General features: G+C 40.8%; 1 protein-coding gene and 1 long non-coding RNA gene across 2 annotated transcripts; one reads left to right on the top strand and one right to left on the bottom strand.

Annotated features, from left to right (window-relative positions):
* Positions 1 to 5,448: 5,448 nt before the first annotated feature.
* On the top strand, positions 5,449 to 16,753 carry hoxd4a (homeobox D4a). The gene is made up of 4 exons (XM_037240530.1): positions 5,449 to 9,401; positions 9,642 to 13,161; positions 15,337 to 15,396; positions 16,708 to 16,753. The coding sequence occupies exons 1-2, from the start codon at positions 8,993 to 8,995 to the stop codon at positions 9,938 to 9,940; spliced, it is 708 nt and encodes a 235-aa protein (XP_037096425.1). The 5' UTR covers positions 5,449 to 8,992; the 3' UTR covers positions 9,941 to 13,161; positions 15,337 to 15,396; positions 16,708 to 16,753.
* LOC119115722 lies at positions 13,705 to 14,923 on the bottom strand. The gene is made up of 2 exons (XR_005096189.1): positions 14,831 to 14,923; positions 13,705 to 13,980 (listed from the first exon to the last, which is right to left on the bottom strand). It is a non-coding gene; the product is annotated as an uncharacterized LOC119115722 (long non-coding RNA).
* Positions 16,754 to 16,779: the final 26 nt, after the last annotated feature.

The raw sequence follows: 16,779 nt of genomic DNA, 5'->3' as shown, positions 1-16,779 counted from the left end.
CTTAATGGTCACGTTAATTCATCAACTCTGCTTCTCACTGATGGGAAGCTAAACTTCAATTGGAGTGCCTTGGTTTTTTTTTTTGAGAGTTTTTTTTAAATTTTGCCTTGTATCCGATAGTAAAGTACTTTTTTTTTAGAGGTAGGGTCACAATCGTGCATTATAGTGTAGTTACACTATAACTATGGAACACTGTATTTAAAAAAAAGAGTCGTCGTAGGGCGCTAGAGGGCGCTGTGGTATCAAACACAATGGAAACAAAAAGGAGCCATCGTGTATCGATTAAAATTATAGTAATCGTAATAATAATAATAATAATAATAACAGAAACGCACTTTGGTATTTGTACCCCTTTACATAATTGTAAGACTGTAAATATCCCAAATGTTCTTTGTATAAATACCTGCAAAAAGATTTTAAAAAAATAAAATAATTTCCTTTGTGTGTGCGCGCACTCGTGTGTTGCGAGGTCAACAGTTGTTTAGTCGTTGCCATAAAATAGAGGACTGCCACGAGGATGAATGTTGGGCTGTTCCAGGAAATATAAACTAATGGAGCAGTACTGTGATCATCGATGTTGATGCTATGTTAAGACTAGCAGATTAGTCGCTTCAAATACAACTGTCAAAAATTAACTCATGCACTTTTCATTCCCTAGCTTCCGCATTAATATTGGGATGAGCTATTTTCACATTTCTAATTTAGCACAGCTCTAATGTGGTATTCGGATGTGCTAAAACAAATATGATGACCACAAGACTCCTGGACCCGTGATAGCATTCGATGCACTCAGCCACCCAAAACAAAATAAAGCCTCAGAGGAACTGCACCACACCGTTTACCCACAAAAGTTCCAAATATATAAAGATAAACTTGATGCTATTCTTTTCACAAATTTATTATGGCCCTCGGAAGACTATAGAAAAACTGTAACGGCTTCTGAGAAGAAAAACAGTTCCCCCAAATGTTCCACAGAATAATACATTTCATGTGAAAGGTACAATACACTCAAATATATAATAATCAGAATCATAACTTTATAATTTCAACATCATGGCTACTGGGAAGTTAAGTTAGGCAAATAATTATAATATGCGGGATTATAAATAGTAACTATATGATTACTATGATGTACATTACTTTTATTATTATTTTATTGTATCTATATTGGCTAACACGTTTAAAATAAAAACCAAAATTAAACGTTAGGTCAAGTAAAGGTGCGCTATCAATGAACCGTGTTTACTATTTTCGGATTGTCAACATGCGCTAATTTATTAGTTCTTTTTTTAAGACTACTTGTCACGAGCTAATATTTTTTGTTGCCTCCTGGCTTGAGTCTGGTTTTGATAGGATGATAAGCCAAGCAGAGCTGATTGAAGCTGGTTATAAAACCATAAATTAACTTCAAATAGAATACAAACAAGAAGAGCAGACTTCTATGGTAACTGAACAAAAGAGTAATCTTTCTTTGAAATATAAATTTACAAAAATCCCGTATTATAGTTTAAAAGGTAAATATGCGCCTCTTCGCTATACAAGGCCCTCGAACCACGTGATTCCTTCCAGCCAATCAGCGCCGAAATCATATAGGCGAGAACCAAAGACATCGTGTACAACTATAATATAAATTATCATAAATAAAATAAAACATACAAAATATATGAAAAGATTCCTAAAATACAACAGTCGTGTAGAATTTAATTTCCTATTGTTTTATTATTTTCCACATTGTTTGCAAAAAGCTATTTCAAAAAAAGAGATAAAATCGATACTAAACACAACACAGTGGTGAAAAGATAACAAAATGAGACTATAAATTAAGTGCAATTCGCCAGCCTGGGTCCTTGTAAATAATCTTCTAGTCCACCATCTCACCACCAACATGGCGTGTCCTTACCACCACACACACACACACACACACACACCACACAAACACAAACACAAAAACACGCGCCACTGCACGTTCAGTTCAAATGATAGCCGAGTCTATTCTTTTACTTTAAACGTTTTCAATCGCGTCTACTTCCAATCCACTGGTTTTATTCCAATTTGAGGGGAAATAAAATGAAACACACGCGCACACATACGCGCGTTCGCACACGGTCCGTAGTGCGAAAAAAAAGATACAGCCAACAAAGACGGGTATGCGCACCAGCACCGCTTAGACATGAGCGACACAAATATTTTCATTTTATTTTACTATCATTTTAAATCCTGATGTGGCAATCTGCTTGGTTATTCAGACAAAGCACGAGGGTGAAAAATACAATTTCAAGTGTTTTTTGTTTTGTTTTGCATTGTAAATATTGCCTAATCTTTTGCGTCATTAATAAAATTCATTATTATTTAGCTTGAATAGCACAATTGCCAGAGCCCTCTTGAACTTAATGGCGCAACATAAACAAAATGTATATGCTCACTAAAGACTTTGGGGGTTTGATGTACGGTAGAATCGAGGCGATTGGACCTTTTGTCGACTTTTGCGCCTAAAAGTAAATTAACCAATAATCAAATAATAAATACAGAAATAAACAAAGTTTAGAATGTACCAATACTAGTTGGCTATAGCTGATTAGGTCATTCTTAAGGGCGAAAAGGAGCTTGCTGGGGCCCCTCGCCTTTAAGCGCCCCCCAAAAAAACAGGACGAGTTACTGCAGTGGAAATTCCTTTTTTTGTGAGCGGACAATTTACAACTTGGCACTAAACGGCTTTTGTGAGCGTCTATGGCCTGTCATTGGATGCCACTGGTCATGTGTGCGAGGTAGCAAACGTCTTCATGGCTCTTTTGCTCATTTCCCATGCAGGCAGGCAGGCGGACCCCCGCCCACCCTTCCCCTCCCCCCTGCCATCGCAAATCCCCCTCCTCTCTCCATCACCTCATTCTGCGTCTAAATGCGCTCCAAAGCGATACGATGTCAAAATTGCCAGTCGTCTCCTCGCTTCATCGAAGTCAACTTCAAATCCGACAGCATCCAGCGCCAAAGAGACAACGTCGACGATTAAACATGGATTATCCGACATCGATTTGTAAGTTGTTGTGTACGTGTGTCTGCGATGTGAAAATGACAGCATCCTGTTGCCTCTGCCGAACAGAACAGTGCATGGCAATTCGTTTCACTCTGTGCAGAGGAGCTAATAATAATCCTATTGTTGGTATAATGAGAAAATGTCATTTTCTAAGAAACAAGGAGATTTTTTGATTGTGCATGAAATACAGCTTAGCAATCGATTGCTTCTGTCTGAGAGGGCTCCTTTCCATGTAAGGGATTTATTCTGTCATTAGAAATAAACAACAAGCATTTCAAATGATTTTGTGTGATTAGAGTGTAAAAAAATTGGGAAAGCATTTTCTTGCAAGTTCTGTCATATTGACATCAAAATGGTGCCACTAGCTTCATAATGCAAGCCGGGGTTGTTTTTTTGTGTGCGTGTGTGGATGTTTTGCCCGCTGCTTTTCAGCTGTTGGAGATGGGGCCGAGTGAACAAAGACAGTATTTCAGTGAGGCCTGACAGGCAGCTGCGAAAGTATTTACAACCTCACTGCAATGCGGCAAAATGGAGGCTGCGTACAGCACCAACAGCAGCAGTAGACTAGCCTCAATCCACGCAGTCACGTCATTTTTTCTGGACTCCAATAAGCATTTTGATTCTAGATTTTTACTACACTTGGATTAAGTTCAAAAGCTGTACAAAGGACTTGCAAATACCCACACAGATTGCATTTTGCTTATATTGAATGAAGCCAATATTTGTAATGTATTAAGTCATATTTTTAATATATTCTATCACAGCTTTTCGTTTAATGTTCAATTGGACATATTTTACCCACAAAGGCCTGGAAAGGCTTCAGACGAACACTGCAGGAAACAGACGACTCAAGTTAGCCACTCAAACAGCAGCAAAGAAAACCTAACGAAATTAAGATCAAATTCATGTAAATATTGACCAGATGTCTCCTTTAAAATGTTTCTCGCATCAGTACAATGTTCATTTAGATGTGCAGAGGGCGTGAAAGGTGAAAAGGGAGGGGGTGCAATACCCCAGTATCCAGCAGGAGGCAATGTTGCCCAACAGTCAGCCTCTGATTGCCCATGAAGCTGCGCTCTGATTGGCTAGAGGCACAGTCACATGACTACTTTTGCTTGGCTTTTCTCAAAGGAGCTTTGGGGCAGTCCGTGACTGTAATCTCGGACAATTGTGGCCGAACTTAGCTTTAGAATTGCTTAGTGATAAATAGACGGAGATGTATTTATTCAACCATATTGAGGTTGAACTGAAAGCAATTTACGTTTGGTGAGGTGCAGGAGACGTCATCATCATGACGTTCCACACGGGGAGGAGGAATGGCTGCACATTTGACTGACGTCACTATGAGGGCGGCACTAAACATGGCTTGAGTCACGTGATTCCCAAACGCGATGAGTGAGCATCAAGTGTGCTGATCCAATTTGACTTAATTGGTCCGAAAATGATGATCGAATTACAGCTATTCATACCAGCGACGTATAGTGACAGGCAGAACACTTAAATGTTCTTCCACTAGATGGCAGATGGTACAACGAACGTGTCCACCTGTTGTCACGCGTGTGTTCACCTAAACAGGCTCCAATTTCACATTAAGTACATTTTTGATTGAAACAAAACAAGATCAGCATGACTTGAGTATTATATGTACTTTTTGAGTACGTTTACTTATGGTGACATTTAGCTCAAGTGAAAGCGCAACACTAAAATCAGTTTGGAGCAATATACTACTAGTACTACTAGTACTACTAGTGCTAATAACAATGGTAATGATCAGTGCCACGGCTATACTATCACCACCATGCATACTCCTCCTCCTACTATTGCTACCACTACGAATAATAATAGTCAATAGCACTGATACTACTACTATTACTTTTCCTACTACTATAGTAGTACTACTAACTAATAAAATAGTAATGAATGGTGAAGATGGTGATGATGACAATGATAAAATAAGAATGAATGCCAATTCGAATAAAAAAAAAATTATAGGACATTGTTAATATTAAACTTAGGCCAGCTTATATGAGGTGTCCATTTCTTGATGCATATTTGTATTATTGTACTACTACCACCACTCAGCCATCATTATTATTACTGTAACTTATTATTACTTAAATATGAAGACTATTATTAGAATTATGAGAGTTAATAAATATACATTAAAATCAGAATAAGTACAAAACAATACAATAAAATAATACGTTCAAAATTAATTGGAAAAAAATCTCATTACATTATTACTATTATTTTTAGGGGTAATTAAATGAAATAGCCATTTATATTTGTATTTATTTTTATTTATATTTGGACCCTACAACTACTATACTACTACTATAATCAATAGTGATGATTATTATTATGATAATAATGTATTACTATTATTATTACTATTATCGTTATTATTATTATTATTATTATTATTATTGTTATTAATATAAATTAAGCAACAATACATTTATAAATATTTGAAGGGAAATTATCCTTGGGTGCTTAAATGAGAGGTGTCTATTTCAGTGCACGCGTGTTCCAGTGGTGTCACGACAATTGTGACCTTCCTCCCTCCATCCATCCATCCATCCATCCATCCATCCATCCATCCTTCCTTCCTTCCTTCCTTCCTTCCTTGCTCGCATGCTCCGCAGCCTCACAGCCATTACCGAGGAAGTGCAACTTTGGAGGGTTATTTATGGGCCCGCGCGGTCTCGTGAGTGGCTGCCAGGAAACACGTGACGCCATTAAAGTTTGCTTTATGGCCCGTGGCTTGACAAGACAAAATATAATTCGCATTGTGTATCGGCGAGCGGCTCCAGATGGGCCGGAGAGGAGCGTCCGTCCGGCCGGCCGGCCGGGTGGCCAGCCAGCCGGCCGCGTGGGGCTGCGCGTCCGCCGCGGAGTTGGAGGGAGCTGGCGGTGGTGCTGATGTGTGCGCGCGCGCGCGCGCGTGTGTGTGTGTTGGCTGGCACTGCGGTAAGACGGCGTTTTATCATTTGCTGCTTGGGCGTATGATGTCACGAACACATACCTAACGCTGTTTCCTGCGTGGAAAAGGAAAATGGGGGCGGTTGAATTGGGGAGTTGGGAGGGGTTCGGGAGATGACGTTCTATACGTGATTCACATAGTGATTTTTTTGTTTGTTTGTTTGTTTGTTTCAAATGTGATTTAAATCCAACGTGTATTTAATTGTGTTAGTGTAGCGTCTCTAATCAGGACTTGAGTTGCATTCCAGCTTTGTTTATCCGCTACTCTTTAACCCATTGTTATTTTGGTGCGTGAATGTTCTGCGTTCTAACGAGAATAATCACATTATTGTATAAAAATAAAATAATATTTGTCACATGTGGCCTACAGCCCTAAGGGCCCGATGTGCCTAACATTAGTTCTAAAAAAAAAAAAAAAAAAAAAGAGATCTAATGCTTAAAAGCGTGTTTACTGCTCATTTTAAAAGTGTGCTATGGTGTCTAAATGTGGCATAAGAAAATCCGCCTTCTGTTTGGAGCTCTTGAAAGGGAGAAATCCGTGCAAGAGTGCTGAGTGAAAAGAGGCCAAGAACACTGGCTTTGAGCGTTTAGTTGAAAAACGCTGACTGTATGATTCTTTTGTGCTGCATTTCGGCTTTGACCCGTCTCAAGTGCTGGCTGGCCTTGGCAAGGTGAAAGACAGGTCAGCCTGTCTCAGGACTTAATAACACATGTGTGCTATTTCTGCTGCATTTCTTTTTTTTATGTTTATATTTCAAAGAATTTGAAACAAATTTTGCCAAGTTAAAAACATAGGGTCTTTTTTTTTTATATTCACATTCACACTTCAAATGGATGTTCTTTTTTATCATTGGAGCAACGTGACGAGAAAATCGAAGAAAAATGATCAACGCTGTTTGATATGCACAATAATTAATCAGTAAGAGTGAAAGCTTGGATGCCGAACTGTGTAAGTAGCTGCCACTGAGCTTATAGTTAATGGCTAAAAAGGGGATTGCTCAACTTGTGCCCCCTTTGAGTTGTCAGAGGGCCTGAAAAAAAATAATTTTGGGGGGCCAATGGGTTAACTAGCCCGTGTGGAGATAAACTATAGATTTAGATGACAAAGAATTTGTTTACACTGAAAAATAAAGGTGCTTCAGAGGCAATGTTTTCCTATGGGTTAATTTTTGGCTGCCTATTGTTTAATAGTTATTTCGATTAAAAAAATAGGGCTAATAATTAAGGATGGTATTTATAACCATTAGTTGGTTCCATATTTAGAACCTTTATTTTTTTTATTTCAAACCTGAAGGAAATGTGCCACTATTCCATAATTTCAATGCTAAATTTGAGGTGAAATAATTCATGCAAGTTGGATAAAGATTGAGTTAATCTTGAAGGATTTATTGGCATCATGTGGATAGTTTCAGGACTAAAAAGATAAAATATGACTTAAATTAACTCCAGAAAATTGACTGTAATGCTAATATGAAGTTAAAGAGATTTGATTGATTTTTGCATTCTTAAGATGGCTAGAGACTTGTTTTCTCCACCAATTTAAAGATTCATAAAAGGAACCAAAGTAAAAAGTGAAAGAAACTGACAAACTGTTGCATAAACTTTTCATGAAATTAGATATATTCGTAGAAAATACTCTAACTGCAGGGAGAATAGACCAACCATTTGTTTCCCTCACTTGACAATTCTAATTGTGAGGAATGCCAAAAAGAAGCCAAAATAACCGAGCCATTATCAAACATGCAGGCAAATGGTGGAAATTGCAGGAAAACACACACACACACGTACACACACAGAACACACACACAGAACACACACACACACACACACACGGGAAGGAAGTCTTTGGGGGGGGGGGGGGGGTCCAAATGAAGTAGTTGACATGACTCGTCTCTTGGATCGTTTCACCCATGTTGATTTGCTCTTTAGGAAGGCCTGCCGTCGTCTATATATACCCTGTAGAACCGAATTTGTGTGATGCAAGCCCAGTCACAGATTCGATTCTAGGGGAGTATATGGTCGATGAAAAGACTTCGATCTATTGACTTCCTTGCATCCTCTGACATTTTGAGCATCATGCCTGCATGAACATTTTGGAATTGAAAGCAAACGTGGAAGTTCAAATTTCAAAGCAACAAACTGATAAGATTTGAAGTCGGACGATTAAATTGAATGTTGTAAGTTTTGTTTTTATGGCAGGTGCCTGTCTCGCCTTTTCACAACAAATGATTTACTGCACTGTTGTCATATATTGACCCCGCCCCAACTCAAAACAACTTGTTTTTGAGTGAACTAACTTAAAAGATGTCAATAAATGATATTTTCAAGTTTTCCCAGCATTATTTACTGCCTTAGACCAAAATGACACAAATAGTTTTTGGGACAGTTTTTGGACGCACACGCCTTCCCTGCTCTTGTTTGTGCACCTAATGAATGATTCCCAGAGGCGGCCAATTGTTTGCGAGACGTGGCAGCAGATGAAGGGATGAGATTGGTGTAACTTTTGGATGACCCCCCCCCCCCCCCCCCCCCCCTTGACAAAGACAGTCGCCATCAATTGTCCTCACTCCGCTTGGGGCTTCTTCTTTGTCGCTTTTCAACACCACAGCACAAGCACATGAGAGCTTGGAGGCGCAGGCTTTTACATTTTTTGTATTTATCTTCCTTTTTGAGCATAATTCGAGATATAAAGTGTTTTTGTTCTATCCAGAGTGGACCTTCATTTTCGAGACGTGCACGCAAGCAGATGTTTGGAGGTTTATTTTTCCTGCAGGAGTCTAATTAGGGGCATATTTGGAGAGGATGAAATTGCTCTTTACTTGTCTGTTTACCCGTGCGAGCAGCAGCGTCACCTCCATTGGCCCGCACAGTCACATGGTCCGCTAACTTTATTCAGTTGACACCAAAGTAGGAGGGCTTTATGGAGGCAGGAAAAAAGACAACTGGAGAAAAATTAGTATTTTCTACCTTCACAAATTAATGGCCATGAGTTCGTATATGGTCAACTCCAAGTATGTGGACCCCAAATTTCCTCCCTGCGAGGAATATTCGCAGAATAATTACATCCCTGAGCAGGGCTCGGACTACTTCAACCCCTCGCAGGACGCTGACTTTCAGCACCCGGCCATCTACCCACGCGCCAACTACACGGAGCAAGCGTTCGGATGCACCACAGTGCAAGAGTCTCCGCTGGAGCCGCGGGGTCACGTCCAAGACAGAGCCGGACAACCGAGCCCGTACGGCGCGCAGACGGAGCCGGGCGACTCGGTTCATGTGGCCGGAGCCAGGACGTGTTCAGGCCAGCAGAACCCCAAGAGTCCAAACGGGATCCAAGCGAAGCAGCCCGCGGTAGTTTATCCCTGGATGAAGAAAGTGCACGTCACCACGGGTAAGCGCGCTTTGGAAATCACCCGGTGTGATGTTTATGGGAGCGTTTGAAAGGCCTTGCCAATTACACGAGTCGTAAATTTGATAGCTGGGGGGGGGGGCGAAACAGGCCGCGAAACAAGAGAGCCTAAAAACCCCAAGGGTGGTTGCAAGTGCGTTATTTTTGCGCGCAAAATAATACAAATATGATCCCACTTTTCACACTTCTTAAATAATATATATATTTTTTAATTCCTTGCAGTCAATCCGGATTACACCGGTTCCGAGCCCAAACGCTCAAGGACGGCTTACACGCGCCAGCAAGTTCTGGAGCTGGAAAAAGAGTTCCACTTTAATCGCTACCTGACCAGAAGGCGCCGGATCGAGATCGCTCACACGCTTTGTCTGTCAGAGAGACAGATCAAAATTTGGTTCCAGAACCGAAGGATGAAATGGAAGAAGGACCACAAACTGCCCAACACCAAAGGCAGGTCGGTGCCGACCCACGGCCACCTGCAAAGCCTCCACAAGGACAACAGTACTGAAATCACGTCCTTATAAATCACGACAAATTCACTTTCATCTGACTTTTTTTGTTGTTGTTGCATGGACTGAAGTCGTTTTTTGAGCTTTTTTAATTTAACAACAACAAAAATCAGTGTTGTCCTGAGCCTGAGACTTAAAAAAAAAAAAAAAAAAAAAAAAAAGCAAATCAATCAGTATTTTGCCGGAGAGGTTCGACACACTTCCTGCATATGGCGCCACGAATTCAAGCATTTTTTAAAAAATATTTTTTATTTTTTTGGGTTGGGGTGGGGGGCTCTGTGGATTTAAGAATGTCGTCTCTCGTGAGTTCACGCTGGCTTGAAGTCTTAAGTAGCTCTATTTCGCACAGGGAGCCCATTCGTTCAAATTACACACGCAAGGAAAAAAAACACAGCGCCTCTCACAAACGCGCAATATACTTGAAGGAAAATCGCAAGCAGGAAAACAAATCTCGTTTTTATATATATCGCTAGTCTTCGTTGCTTGTTTGTTTTAACTTATTTTGTACTATAAACGTTTTGTTTTCTTTGAAAAGAACATTCCTTTATTATAGCCATTGTTACGTTTCTTTGTTCATATTTTCCTATCTGCCAAGCCAATTTCTTTTTCAAAATCGTCCCGCATGACATCGAGTTTGTTTGAAATTTAGGAGAATGTTGAATTTTATTTATTTGCGGTTTTAAGTGGACGTTTTCGTATAGCGCACACACGATGAAATGAATGATATGTAATCTTTTACAAATTACACATTTGTGCATGGCTTTATGTCGTCTTAGTTTAATGTGAGAATGTATTTTGTCTTTAGTTACACAAAGAAGTGGGGGTGTCAAGCCAGATTTAAAAAAAAAAAAAAAAAAGACCGTTTTTTTTTCCTTCTTGGTTTTGTTTTAAACCCGTCATTGTCTGAAGACAAGAGAAGGCCTAGAAGCTGTCCCAGCTCATGGAGGTCTTGCCGGGGAGGTATTTGAGGCGAAGGTCGGTTGGCAGGTTCATCCAGGGGACACGCTCAAGCCGCAAGGGATGACCCCGACACCCCCTGACCCGGCAGGACGAGCTGCATTTTCTCCCTTTTCGCCCTCACAAACAACTCCGCGAAGCATCCAAAGCAAATCGGTGCGTGATTTCTACAACGGAGTTCTTAACTACCCCTAAAAAAAAAAAAAGACCTCCGATGTTCTCTTGTAGGCGTCATTGTTAATGCAATGTCTTTTACTGGTCTTATTTTTGTACATGCTTTCTACTTTGTATTTGTGCACCGGGATGTGAGATGTATATTGGAAACAAATAAAGATTTCTACTGATTATGCATTTAAATGATGGCAGAGGGACACAAGTGTCTGATTTCAGTCAACCGCGATTCAATCATTCAAATGAGAAAACTGTATTTAAAAAAAAAAAAAAAGAAAAGAAAATAAGAATAACAACGATGAGTAAAATGCGTTTCGGCACTGCTGAAAAAACAATATTTAGTGTTTTTCTTTTATTATTTTTCTTACATTTTGACGCCCGAGGTGTCACATGCAGGGGCGCTTTTGGAAAACATCGGCCAAATGTGCGCCTTTTGGCTCGTCTTCTTTTACGCATCAATTTACGCGTAACGTTGTCGGTTTCACGAAAAGCACAGAATGCACATATTGTATAGAATAAATACTCGTACATTTAACACAATATGGACGTATTTTTTTCTTTTGTTTACGCGGGTCAATAGTCTTAACTTCTCTACTGTTCCTAAATTATTGCCATTGTCCTCATTTCTCTATTGTCTCCTTTCTTTTTTTTTTTTCTAAATGCAAACGCAGTCTTGTAAGGCAGTCAGCACACACACAAAAATCACAATACAAAACTTCAATGGCAGAAAATGTCAGGTGGCAGGGACACGTTCGTCTGAAGTGAAAATATCAGATTCGGTTTGTGGGGGCTGAAATTTAAATTTTACCCAGCGAATTGCATTTAAAAATACATGACTTGTATTTTTTTTTCCATGAGAGGGAGGGGGTTGAACAATAATTTAAGTTGGAACAAGTTCAAAATATAAATTATTGATATTCATAACGACAAGTATAACAAAACAAGTTGTTTGCTCCAAAACAATTTACTATTTTTTTTACTAATATTTTAACGTCAGGGGTGGAATACAAGACAATTATCACATTGAAATAAATTGAAATATTTTTTTAAACCGCCCAACTCAAAATTGTATCAAAGTTTACTGCCTTGAAATTTTGGGAAAAATCAACAACAAAGAACGTGCGCGGAAACCCCTATTTTCAAGTTTACGCATGCATGTGCACTCTAATGAAGGCATCCATTGCATGCCAGGTTGGGAGTTGAAGAAAAATCTATAATTAAAAATAAATGTATTACTATCAATTGATTGCTATGTGCTTTTATCGAAGCGGTGGTTTTTGAAACACGTTTTGATTTGATTTTAAGTGGGACACGAGTATTTGCTTCAGCGAAATCCTCAGCATGATTTCAAATGGCACCACTAGGAAAAGACCTCACACCTTGTTGAAGCTCATATCACACAAAAGGCCTCGAATAAGACATGTGGAATCTCCACTACCCCCCCCCCCCCCCCCACACACACACACACACTCCCGTATGTCTCCAAATCAAATCAAATTGTTGTCCTTGAACGCATCACACCATCTATGCGATAGTCGGATGGATGCAAGACCCCCCCCCCCCCACCCCCCTTAGTATTCGCATATGATTGTATGGGAAAAGTGTGTGATTGGACTACACATGTTGGGGTGAGCTTCCGCGCTGACCTACATGTGCGAGCACCAATAAATGGCAGCCATAGGCGCCGTGCCACTTCCAATGACAGCCGCATGCGCCAAGGCTGCTTCCCCGCTGCCGCTTCTCCCCATCCGGCCATATTTGAGTCTTCTCCCCTCTCCCTCCGCCTTCCTTCCTTCTTGACAACAACAGCACGTCGTCTTTTTTGGGGGGTAGCATTTGCAGAAAAATCCACGCCGACAGCATCTCTCCGGAAGCTTGCTTCCCCCCCTTTCTGGTCTCAGATCACGTGACCGGCCCGATAATTAATGCAGCTCCCCGTTGCCCCCCTCGAAGCTCGGCGTCGTCATTAATCGCGAGGACTCTATCTAGACTTGAAAAACTGAAAAGATCTTTCTAAGGAGAAAGTGGGGTGCATGGGGGGAACAATAATAGCTTCTAAGCAGCACAGCAGCGTCAGGAGCGACACATCCGAACCGATGGATGCTCGGGTAGGTCCGATTATTTACTGCATCTTGCCTGGCCACTTATTTCGCATTTGTGGATGTGCATGCTCACCGCGGATGCTCAAATTCATTTGCCACGAATTCAATTTTAAAAATGTGTATAAATGGAACTTTGACACTTGTGCATGTGTTGTAAATCACCCCCCAGTAATTCCTGAAAGGTTGCGAAGGAGGGAGGGGAGGAGGGGAGTAGGTGTGTGGGGGACGCGAAAACTGTAAATCTTTCACTTTTATGACCCTGTGAACATATGCTGAATCTTTTTCTTCACAGCAAGCACAAAAGCCTTCCGAACCTTTCTCGTGACAAATGCTCGCTCATTGCTTGTGTTATTGAAAGACGCGCTTGCCTGTCAATGCTGAAGAACAATGGCCTTATACCTTGCCTAATGCCATACGTGTAAAATTAGTCGTGTGGCAAGAAATGTTTGCAAGATTTTTCTGAATGGAACCAATCTGAACGCAGCCCTTTTGTCCAAATGGATCGGTGAGGTGGAGGAAGAACAAATCACGTGGACAAATATGCTCGCATCTTGCAGGGCAGTGCCTTTATTTGTCATCATAAAGCTCCCCCCTCCTCCCCAAACCAAATATTCTACTGTTTAGCTCCCAAATCTACACGGGGGCCTTACACTCGAATTCCTCCTATTTCATTTGCTGATTGATTGCTAGCAAGGTTTTTTTTTCCCTTCTCTCCTCTCCTTGCCGTGCAGAAATAAGGATATACCCTATGTTGGCTTTTTATTGGTAGCTGAGTCCTCGCTGCACTCTTTCGGGAATACTGTCTCCACCGGTGTATGGAAATGTCTGCAAAAGAGCAAGATCGGGTTTAGGACAGCATTGTGTGCACACAAAAGGCGAGCTGAAGGATTTATTCGACAAGGAGTCGCGGAAAGCGAACTCGCGTTGGCTTTTTTTTTTTTTTTGTTACTGTAAATGATGAATTGACGCGCAGGTAAGCAGCTGCATGGCGCAAAGCAACCTTTAAGCAGGTTAATTTGATGCAAGCGTGATTTATTCCACGCGGAGGCGGAGGACGCTCGTTAAAGCGCTCGCGGATGCAGCGGATGCAGAGCCCCACTAAAAAAAAGGAAGCTTCTGATTTTTTGGAAGAGGAAAAGCCAAATATGATGGAGACGGAACCCGGTGCACTTTTCAGCTCATTTCCACGCGAGCCAGCGCGAAGGGAAAAGTAGAAGGCACTTTTCTTCTTTTTGACTCCTGGATCGTAAATCACATTAATTTGTTGTCTTATCGTCACAATGGCGTTCGGTGTGATTTATGTGGTTTGAGCCGCGCGGCTTTGTTAAAAAAAAAACTCAAATTGTGTGTGAGGATTCGCAGACAAAGGAAAAGCATTTCGATTTTTGCGCCGTTTTCACATTTTCTGTCGTCTTTTTATTTTAAAATGTCCATATTATAATTTGTTAATTCTTATTCCCGCATTAAGGACATCTTAAACGTCTTAATAATCATTTATTTTAACAGTAGCTTCATATTCCAAATTAAAAGGAAATATTTAATTTCACCAAATGTATTGTAATTCACCAAAACACTCGGACTAATTTCAATATTTTTTCCTTTTCTTCTCGCAACTCCATCATGGAGATAATAAGTGTCTACATGGAGTCGGCTCCATTGTGTGGAGCAAACTTACCGTAGCAGCGCGTAGGCGAGGAACACTGCGCCTTGAATAGGCGAGCATGTCTGCTACTCGTCGCCCAGTGGGCCCCGAGCACTCGAGTGGCTCTATATCGACCCGCTTTTACAAATAATTCCACATTCGAGCCGTCTTTTAGCCGTTCCTTCCCATAGCAAGGTCGAATTTCTTGACATCAGTGTGCGCTTGTGGAGCGACGTTGGAGTTTGCGGCATTTTGGGCTTCTACTTCAAGCTTTTAAAACCGTTCCTCGTTGTTCATTAAACGTCGACTTAAAAGCCGCATGACCTAAAAGGTCAGGTAAAAACTGCTTATGACTGCTAAAAATCGTCTTTGTTTAAAGTGCACATGTAGGACTTTTTGGGGGGTCTTAAAGGCATCACGTGACACACTGCTTTTTGAAAAAGAAAGAGGTTTTAAAAAAAAATGTAATTGCGCGTCCAGTTTTTTAGATTATACAATATGCAATATTGAGACAGTGAGAAAATATTTATATTTTGCAGGTGGAGTTGCGTACGATGCTGAATGTTTAAAGGACGTCACACACATTTGCGCAGATTTTGGTGAGTAACACACACACACACACACAGCAAACAAAGCCTTTTGTTGTTGTTGTTTTTGCCCCAACATAAAGTGAACCTTCAGTGACCTAAACAGACACGAGGCATGGAAATGTCATTATATTCACCTCCTAAATCCGAAGAGCTGCAACGCACAAAATGTACAATAAAAATGTAAAAATTGAACGATGAGTAGTCCATTTAATATATATATATATATTTGCGTAAATCTTCTCGCTGGCGAACAGGACTAATTGTGCAGCACTGCAAGCAACGGGCCCGCTTTTATCAGAGCAGCTCGGCACCATATGAAATTCTTTCGCTTGCCTTCCACCTACGCTTGGTTGTTTTGCACTTGTAGTGGAGTGCAAAGTGTGTGTGCGAGCGTGTGCGGTGTGTTTTTGCTCTGCGTGTACGACGCGCACATTTGCGCTCATAAATTTTGCCGCGGCGCTCTCACAGTGACAGGTGCAATTGTTATGCAGCACGACGAGCGGCACCACCAACGTACACTATACACAGTCTGCTTTTGATATTTACGAGGTGATTTCTAGGACGTCGATTATGACCTGAACGCCTGTGCAAAGTGTTGCTTAATTCTTTACAATATTTGGACATTAAAATGTACTTAAATATAAACACAGAGTTTATATTCGCAGGGAAATTTGTAGGCAAGGCAAAAAAATATGTTAACGTGCAGGAGAAAGGGAAGGCAGTACAAAAAATATTATTTTATGGGTTAGTGCAATATATTATAACGAAGACGCTAAAATTGAAATAAAGCTCTGCACTGCTTCGACTGTTATGTATTCAATTGTATTAGATTATGCAAGGTGTGTAGAGACAAGACAGATGATCATATGAAATTGTGCCAACCACGCCCACATGAACGACCTATTATACCCTCCCACGCACATACATTTCATTTATTAATATTAACAGATTATTTGGGTGATCCATGTGAGTGTGAGCGTCTCTCCATCTTCTCCACGACGCGCTTTGTCAGAGCTTGTGATTAGTGAAAAGGCTATTGTGTGTTGCCGTGTCAAATGCTGATTCAGCGTCACACCAAAGCCCCACAGAGAGTCTTTTTGAGTCCAAGTTAAATTTTAACTGTTTTGTGTGTGTGTGTGTGTGTGTGTGTGTGTGTGTGTGTGTGTGTGTGTGTGTGTGTGTGTGTGTGTGTGTGTGTGTGTGTGTGTGTGTGTGTAAGAGGGTGGGGGGGGGTCAACTGGTGCTGCAATGTGCATCAGAGAGATTGGGAACTATATGTTTTTTAACCTTAAAATGCGTTTCATATTTTGGGATGTGTAGGTGACAGACTGGAGGCAAAGTGGGGGAGGCCAATCACGTGAAAAAATAAATAAATCACAAGCACCGCCACTG

The sequence above is a fragment of the Syngnathus acus genome, chromosome 21, assembly GCF_901709675.1.
Source record: "Syngnathus acus chromosome 21, fSynAcu1.2, whole genome shotgun sequence".
Lineage (NCBI taxonomy): Eukaryota > Metazoa > Chordata > Actinopteri > Syngnathiformes > Syngnathidae > Syngnathus > Syngnathus acus.
The sequence above is the reverse complement of the archived record's forward strand: the minus strand, read 5'-3'. Positions and strand labels throughout refer to the sequence as shown.

What these genes read in the sequence shown, in the direction of transcription:
- hoxd4a (XM_037240530.1), top strand. Translation starts at nt 8,993, where the DNA reads ATGGCCATGAGTTCGTATATGGTCAACTCCAAGTATGTGGACCCCAAA. An exon ending in GAAAGTGCACGTCACCACGG is followed by an intron (nt 9,402 to 9,641) that starts GTAAGCGCGCTT and finishes AATTCCTTGCAG; the next exon opens with TCAATCCGGATTACACCGGT.